The following is a 9,338-nucleotide window of genomic DNA, read 5'->3' on the forward strand; positions in this document are numbered from 1 at the left end:
TTACTCAAAATGCCGTTTTCTGGACCAGACTATCAGCTTTTTTATGTTCTGTGGTATGGCAGACTTCTGTTGCATTGAAGCTTTTATTTATAAGAAATGTACAACACAAGGATGTTAGAAATAGCTTTGCAATAAAGGAAGCTCTGTGGTGGAAGCCAAGGGGCAACAGTGGATAAATTGTGCAAAAGGCTGCTTGTTTGGAAATCACATTTAATTTAAAAGAACTTTCAATCACTAGTTAATATAACTGCTTTAAATTTACAGACAGTGGGAGTAGCTCACCGCTACCCAAGTATGCTTCATCTCCCAAACCAAACAACAGCTACATGTTCAAACGGGAGCCCCCAGAGGGATGTGAGCGAGTGAAGGTCTTTGAGGAAATGGCGTAAGTAATGTCTTTTCTATCAGCTGGGATCTGCAAAGCTGTAAAGCTTTTTACTGAGACCAGTTGATTACAGATGAATCAACTACTCCGTCCAGCTGATAATGTGTTTCAGAAGCAAATTATGGAAAGAGAATTCGGTAGGCCAAAGAGATCTGACTTAAGGAGAAATTAAGTCTGTGTGCTGGAAATACGCTAACACAGAGAAACTTGGAAATTCATCCCCACTACCTAAAAGATCAAGTTTGAATCTTTAAGAATTTCCTTTCACAAGCTCTGTTAATTAGGTGGCTGAAGAAAACCCACAGCTCTAGCAGCACGGTGAACACCCACATGTGCGTAGGCTTCACGACAGCGGCCCCATGCGCCAGAGGGGCTGTCTCCCCCCCGTAGACGCATCTAACGTGTGCATTCATTGAATTCAGACTTCCTGCTCAGATTTTTTTTATTCTTTTTGGAAGTTCAGTATGTATAAAATAGAAAACTTCAAGGGAAGAGAGACTGATGCTATAAATACTTGGCAGAACAGCTCAAAATAAAAGAGTGTGCAGCTCCTGGGTTCGCTCGCCCCCCTGCCCCAGTGCAGGCTTGCCCGCTGGAGGCCGCTGCGCTCCTGTGACCTCCAAGGGGACAGAGACCAGTCTTACACGAGGTGACGGTGTAGTTCCCGGGAACGGGGGGAGATGAAGGGCTTGTGGACACTGCTCTGCTGGGCTGACTGGCTCTACAAGATGCTACCGAAACTTTTTTCTTATTTTTCCTGATCGGTATTATTAGAAGTATGTATAGAGATACAGAAAAAGGAGGAAGTACTTAAAACCAAATATCCAATGGGGTAATCCCTCTCCCATGTACTTAGCAGAAGAGGTCATTTTGACATTGCATAATCCACGTTTCTAAAGAAATGAGAGCACTAATCTCAGAAACATTTCTGTCTGCCCAATCCTGTAGAGAATCCTTTTGTTTTCAATATCACCTCGGTGCTGTGTACGTCAGTAGTATGCCAGCTGACTTGTGCTATGGAAGATGTTTATCCCTCTGTGTACACTGAATCCATTCCCTGCCATTCACATTTTAGCCGTTTTAGAGAACTCCAGTTAATTTGGAAAATACTTGACTTTTTTAATGATTGTAAAACCTAATTTTGTTTTATGGTTTTAGGTCTCGTCAGCCTATCTCAGCCCCTCTCTTTTCATGTCCTGACAAAAACAAGGTTAATTTCATCCCAACCGGATCAGCTTTCTGTCCTGTAAAGCTCCTAGGCCCTCTCCTCCCTGCCTCCGACCTGATGCTCAAGAACTCTCCTAACTCGGGCCCGAGCTCGGCTCTGGCCACCCTGACCGTCGAGCAGCTCTCCTCCCGCGTTTCCTTCACGTCCCTTTCCGACGACACCAGCATAGCGGGCTCCGCTGAGGCCTCTGTCCCACAGCCATCCCAGCAGCAGCAGTTCCTGCAGGAGCTGCCGGGTGAGGACCACATCTCCACTCACAACTACATGGTCATCTAGAGTGAGGGGGGAGCTGGCCTCCACCCTGTGTTCCACGCGTTAGGAACTAGATCTCAGACACCTATCTGCATGGAGTGACCAACTTTCCGACACCACCACCACCGACAGAATACTTAATCAGAGTCATCAAGTATCTCAACACTTACCTTGGCAGGGACGGAACTCCTATTCAGCAGTTTTTGTGGAAAGCAGTAATGCTTGCAAAATGTGTGTATCATTCAGCATTCAAAGTGGAGACTATGCATTTCATAGTATGTTTGACAGATTAGTACTGTGTCCTTGTTTTGTCCCCAAATCTTCAGTATAAATAAGCTCTATATCAGAAAGTTGCCTGTCTAAATGGAAAATGTCTTGCTGTGTTTTGTCCTATGGAAAAATACTGTACTTCAGGATTATGTTTACAATTGATCCAGGTGTTTGTTTCTAACTTCTGTAATACATACAATGCAAAAAATAAATAAATGGCCACAACAGTTGCACAGGGCCCACCCTATGGCCTAGCTTCAGGTACTTCAGTTGAAGTCTAAACTCAGGTAACTTGGAATGTATATCATATTGGGATATTAACTATTTCACAGCTAAAAAGCTAAAGAGGGAACAGCACTCTTTTGCCTTTTCTTCTTTTATGCATTTCCCTTTCCTCATTACATTCCACATTCTTAGAATAAGAAGTGCATTCAACCCTAGGAGAACAGAAATCCTGGACATGGGTGAACACGAGGAGAACCAGCAAAACCGTGGTGTCTGACATCACTTTTGTCACATGGTTACAAGTAAAACAACTGTTGCATTCACTGTTTCAACATGTGTAAATGTGGCTTTTTTTTTTTTTTTTTAAACAAGTTCTGGGTGTTGCTCAGTTAATGACTGATACAATGTTGCAAATAAAGTATCAGGTATAGGCTGTACAAAACATTCCCCCAGTGTGTGTGTGGATGTTAAAGACAAGAATGTCTAGGTGTCATTTTCCCGGAGGATGGCTGAGGTGTTTTGTTTATGTTGGCCATCAGGGTTATGAAATGCTACTGATCTATCTAAAGGCATAGTCACCTTTCGTTTCTCTGTTGGAAATTCTTGAATCTGCAGGTTAAGAAATGACACACTTTGGTTATTTTCCTCAAGCAGTTCAGGTGCATGAGTTGTTTTAAGGTAGAGAGAGCAATGTGAGCGTCAGAATTCAAAATAGGTTATCTGGTGACTTGCAAGTGTAAGTAGTGTGCAGCTGTTTCATTTAAGCCTCTCATAATAATACCATGAATACTTCTGTTCATATTTTGGAAGCATGGAGTAGACCATAAACCCAAGTAAAGAGCCTTGAACCTGCAGACTTGACCTAACTTCTTGAAGTGTGAAGAGAGCCCTAGATGTTCCTGATTGGTCAGCGAAAGAGCCCAACTTCTGACATTGTTTTCTGCAGCACAGAGTATGTTCAAAAGCGGAGAGAAGTTTCTGTGTTTTTGTTTCATTGCTTTCAGTTCAATAAAACAGTTGTTTCATCTGCACCTGAAGTGTATGGCACAATTTTCTTAAGAATTAGGGGAACAAGGTGCCTACAGTTACAGGAACGTTTCAGTTCCTTTCAGTCATTCCTGGGTTTTTCTTTGTTTTATTTTATAAGGAGGTTGAAGAAGGAAGATGTGATAAAGAAGAAAGCAACACCATTGATTTTTTTTTTTTTTTTAAGAAATGGTATATATATGTGTGTGTATATGTATGTGTGTGTGTTCAGTGTATTATTTTGTCATGATCCCAATTATCTTCTGTCCACCAAAGTTTGCAGTAATATTCTCTCCAGAAGGTGCATTCTGGCTCCTTTAAATTAGTCAGTGTTATATAGTAGGAGACTGGCATGGGAAAGGACTCAGTTTACTTTTACCATTTAACAGGGGAACCTTTTAAAACAATCGATTCAGCAGAAGACACCTTTAACCCTAATAATCTCAGGCCTTGATGAAAATACTATATTTTGTAGATTATGGTTAAAGGCAGAAAATTATTAGTTCTGTAAGATAAATATGAGCTCCATTAACTTCTGATATCTGGTTTAGCATTACATAATGTGTTGATCTTATACTCTGCTTTTGTCCAAATAAGATGCAATAGTATCAATATCAATTTCTGAATGATGGACTGAATATGCTTTTTTTTGGTAATGAAATCTGATGTACGATATTTATAGTGACGTGCTTTTATTTTCTCATGAGAAAACTAAATATTGTGTTGTACATTTGTTCTTAGCATATATTAAAGTTTTGAACCAAATGTGTTAAAGCTTATGCTTTGCCATGTAAATTTCCCAGAAGTTGTTGAGCTCAAATGTATCCTACATCCAGCTGTAGAAATTTGTCAGAGATTGTTTAAATTTTGTATATAGTTGTACTGTTTAATTCTACACTGCGCTGAACAGTATTCGAGTTACCATACAATATGGCTTTACACAAGGAAATGTGTGGCTTTTGTTTTGTATTTTTTCAGTATAGAAGTTCCTGTGTCTTCTTATTTAAATAAAGTTATTAGTAAAACTGGAACAGTTCACTTTGTTTTTGGAAAGACTGGGCTTTTAGCGTCTTACCTGACAAGGATGAATTCAGCTCTCGGGTTGGAGGTACACTGACTGGATTAGATTTCCACAGCCTGGTTTCTTCTTGACATTTAATTTACACGCTTTCCATCACAAGCTAAGAAACGTGATGTCTCAAGTTCCAAGTCTTTGTTCTGTTCCCAGCTATGAGCATCTTAAAAAGAGAAGACAGTGTCCCCATGTCATCATTTTATGCCTAAGACTTATTTACAAAAATAAGTTTGCGTTAATGAAATCACCACAAAGGAAGTTGCAGGAAAATTTTAAAAAAAATGTTCTACTCTTTATTTACAGAGCAAAAGAGTGTTGATGTTTTTCCCAGTTACCTAAATAGAGTAGGCCACGTGGTGGCTCAAAAGCAAAAATGAACTGCTTTGAGAAGTAATTTGCCAGCAGCATAGTCTTCATTTCCAAAGCACCTCTCACTGAAAAGATTTGGCTTTTAAATTGAACCTAAAATGACTATGTTTAGGGCTTTAAAAAATATATAACTTTTTAAGAGTGAGTTTGATCAATTGTCTTCTTCAGGACAATATATGACTTAGGCAAGGAGTCCTCTACTGCATACAAGTTAAAAATTCCACTGCAAATGAATGTGAAGAAAAAGTGGAATTTCAGCCCCATCTCTGCTTGATCATATAAGCTTAATATTAAATGGCCCTGAGACAAGTTAGTATTTGCAAAATCAAACCTAAGGAACAAGGAAGGAGAAATTCTAAGAATTTTGTTTTATGTTTAAGCCTATGTTACTAGAAATAAAGGTTAGTAGAAATAAAGATAGAAATATCACGAAATAAATGTTTACCACCACCCACAGTGTGACGTGAGGTCTAGCTCTGAAGTCTGGTTATCCCCCACTTACTCCCTATAAGCAGCTTCTGTCTCCTACCCCATCTTTGGACCTCACAAGTCTGTCTTCCCTGGTAAACTCACTTTGGTGAACTTAGGGTTCCTTAGAACTACTGGAACTTCATGAAGGTAGATCCCGTAATTCACACCTTGAGTCGAAAACTGAATGCCATAGTCTAGCCCCACAGTTCCAGATATCTAACAAGCATCTCCTCTCGGACTTCTCGCCTCATTTCAACTTCAGTGATTGAAAGGAATGAAGACACTCTTGTTCCTGTCACACCAAGTTAGCTCTTCTTCACATTTATGTTCCTTCTGTTTCCCAGAAAACAAGGACTAGAATACTATTTTCTGACATTTTCTTCACCTAAATCAGAATTGCCTGTCTTCCTACTATCTCACTGCTAAATATCAAGCTGCTGGAGCTGTGATGGTGGTAGATAAGACAGCCAGGCCATGTGGATGAATTTCTTTTGAAATAGGATTCATGTGGCAAGAAAAATAAGTTTGCTGGACTTCCAAAAATCTCGTCAGCTGTAGACTAGGGGTCAACCAACCATAGCCCACGGACCAAATCTTCCCCAATGCCTATTTTTATAAATGTCTACATTTATGCTGTCTGGTGGCTCAGATGATAAGGAATCTGCCTGTAATGCAGGAGACCCAGGTCTGATCCTGGGAAGTTGGGAAGATCCCCTGGAGAAGGAAATGGCAACCCACTCCAGTATTCTTGCCTGGAGAATCCCCATAGAAGAGCCTGGCAAGCTACAGGTGTTGGGGTTGCAAAGTCAGACGTGACTGAGTGACTTAACACATACATACATACTGGAACAAAGCCACACTTAGTCGCCTATGTACTCCTTTGGCTACTTTGCTGTACAATGGCAGAATTAAGGAACTACTACAGAGACAGTGTGGCTCCTAAAATATTTACCGTCTGGTCCCTCAGATACAGATGACACCACCCTTACGGCAGAAAGCAAAGAGGAACTAAAGAGCCTTTTGATGAAGGTGAAAGAGGAGAATGAAAAAGCTGGCTTAAAACTCAACAGTCAAAAAATGAAAATCATGGTATCTGGTCCCATCATTTCATGGCAAAAAGGTAGGGAAACAATGGAAACAGTGACAGACTTTATTTTCTGGGGCTCCAAAATCACTGCAGACAGTGACTGCAGTTATGAAATTAAAAGATGCTTGCTCCTTGGAAGAAAAGCTATGACAAACCTAGACAGTGTATTAAAAAGCAGAGCCATCACTTTGCCAACAAAGATTTGTATAGTCAAAGCTATATTTCCAGTGGTCATGTATGGATGTGAGAGTTGGACCATAAAGAAGGCTGAGCACCAAAGAATTGATGCTTTTGAACTGTGGTGTTGGAGAAGACTCTTGAAAGTCCCTTCCACTGCAAGGAGATCAAACCAGTCAATCTTAAAGGAAATCAATCCTGAATATTCATAAGAGGGACTGATGCTGAAGCTGAAGCTCCAATACTTTGGCCACCTGATGTGAAGAACTGACTCACTGGAAAAGACCCTGATGCAGGGAAAGATTGAAGGCAGGAGGAGAAGGGGATGACAGAGGACAAGGTGGTTGGATAGCATCACCAACTCAATGGACATGAGTTTGGGCAAGCTCCAGGAGATGGTGAAGGACAGGGCAGCCTGGTGTGCTACAGTCCATAGGGTCACAAAGAGACACGACTGAGTGACTGAACGACAACCACCCTTAGAGGAAAAACATTTATTCACCTCTGCTATAGACCAAAGAATAAGCTAGATTAGGTAACTTGTGTCATAAATGTGGTTGTTTCAAAAATATGTCCACAGTCTCTTCAGCTAGTAGTTTTGGTAAAGCTGGACAGTACAGTTCAGTTCAGTCACTCAGTCGTGTCCGACTCTTTGCGACCCCATGAGTCACAGCACGCCAGGCCTCCCTGTCCATCACCAACTCCCAGAGTTTACTCAAACTCATGTCCACTGAGTCGGTGATCCCATCCAGCCATCTCATCCCCTGTTGTCCCCTTCTCCTGCCCCCAATCCCTCCCAGCATCAGGGTCTTTTCCAATGATTCAACTCTTCGCATGAGGTGGCCAAAGTACTGGAGTTTCAGCTTCAGCATCAGTCCTTCCAATGAACACCCAGGACTGATCTCCTTTAGGATGGACTGGTTGGATCTCCTTGCAGTCCAAGGGACTCTGAAGGGTCTTCTCCAACACCACAGTTCAAAAGCATCAATTCTTTGGCGCTCAGCTTTCTTCACAGCCCAACTCTCACAACCATACATGACCACTGGAAAAACCATAGCCTTGACCAGATGGACCTTTGTTGGCAAAGTAATGTCTCTGCTTTTTAATATGCTATCTAGGTTGGTCATAACTTTCCTTCCAAAGAGTAAGTGTCTTTTAATTTCATGCCTGCAGTCACCATCCACAGTGATTTTGGAGCCCCCGAAAATGAAGTCTGACACTTTCCACTGTCTCCCCATCTATTTCCCATGAGGTGATGGGACCAGATGCCATGATCTTAGTTTTCTGAATGTTAAGCTTTAAGCCAACTTTTTCACTCTCCTCTTTCACTTTCATCAAGAGGCTTTTTAGTTCCTCTTCACTCTTTGCCATAAGGGTGGTGTCATCTGCATATCTGAGGTTATTAATATTTCTCCCGGCAATCTTGATTCCAGCTTGTGCTTCTTCCAGCCCAGTGTTTCTCATGATGTACTCTGCATATAAGTTAAATAAGCAGGGTGACAATATACAGCCTTGACGTACTCCTTTTCCTGTTTGGAACCAGTCTGTTGTTCCATGTCCAGTTCTAAATGTTGCTTCCTGACCTGCATACAGGTTTCTCAAGAGGCAGGTCAGTGGTCTGGTATTCCCATCTCCTTCAGAATTTCCCATAGTTTTTGTGATCCACACAGTCGAAGGCTTTGGCATAGTCAATAAAGCAGAAATAGATGTTTTTTCTGGAACTCTCTTGCTTTTCGATGATCCAGCGGATATTGGCAATTTGATCTCTGGTTCCTCTGCCTTTTCTAAAACCAGCTTGAACATCTGGAAGTTCTCAGTTCACGTATTGCTGAAGCCTGGCTTGGAGAATTTTGAGCATTACTTTACTAGTGTGTGAGATGAGTGTAATTGTGTGGTAGTTTGAGCATTCTTTGGCATTGCCTTTCTTAGGGATTGGAATGAAAACTGACCTTTTCCAGTCCTGTGGCCACTGCTGAGTTTTCCATATTTGCTGGCATATTGAGTGCAGCACTTTAACAGCATCATCTTTCAGGATTTGAAATAGCTCAACTGGAATTCCATCACCTCCACTAGCTTTGTTTGTAGTGATGCTTTCTAAGGCCCACTTGACCTCACATTCCAGGATGTCTGGCTCTAGGTCAGTGATCACACCATTGTGATTATCTGGGTCGTGAAGATCTTTTTTGTACAGTTCTTCTGTGTATTCTTGCCACCTCTTCTTAATATCTTCTGCTTCTGTTAGGTCCATACCATTTCAGTCCTTTATTGAACCCACCTTTGCCTGAAATGTCTAACTCAATGAAACTAAGCCATGCCATGTGGGGCCACCCAAGATGGTCGGGTCATGGTGGAAAGGTCTGACAGAATGTGGTCCACTGGAGAAGGGAATGGCAAACCACTTCAGTATTCTTGCCTTGAGAACCCCATGAACAGTATGAGATGGCAAAATGATAGGATACTGAAAGAGGAACTCCCCAGGTGCCCAATATGCTACTGGAGATCAGTGGAGAAATAACTCCAGAAAGAATGAAGGGATGGAGCCAAAGCAAAAACAAAAGCCAGTTGTGGATGGGACTGGTGATAGAAGCAAGGTCTGATGCCATAAAAAGCAATATTGCATAGGAACCTGGAATGTTAGGTCCATGAATCAAGGCAAATCGGAAGTGGTCAAACAGGAGATGGCAAGAGTGAATGTTGACATTCTAGGAATCAGCAAACTAAAATGGACTGGAATGGGTGAATTTAACTCAGATGACCATTATATCTACTACTG

At 41.5% G+C, this 9,338-nt stretch overlaps 1 protein-coding gene across 2 annotated transcripts in view; it reads left to right on the plus strand.

Moving 5' to 3' along the window:
- GLCCI1 (glucocorticoid induced 1) overlaps nt 1-4,417 on the plus strand; it is a 114,254-nt gene extending 109,837 nt beyond the window's left edge. For both annotated transcript variants that reach the window (XM_043462683.1, XM_043462684.1), the window contains exons 7-8: nt 265-385; nt 1,544-4,417. In XM_043462683.1, coding sequence (XP_043318618.1) covers nt 265-385; nt 1,544-1,889 — 467 coding nt within the window. In that variant the 3' untranslated portion in view covers nt 1,890-4,417. The remainder of the gene's footprint in view (nt 1-264; nt 386-1,543) is intronic.
- The last annotated feature ends 4,921 nt before the right edge of the window (nt 4,418-9,338 follow it).

This window comes from Cervus canadensis, chromosome 3 (genome assembly GCF_019320065.1).
Source record: "Cervus canadensis isolate Bull #8, Minnesota chromosome 3, ASM1932006v1, whole genome shotgun sequence".
NCBI lineage: Eukaryota > Metazoa > Chordata > Mammalia > Artiodactyla > Cervidae > Cervus > Cervus canadensis.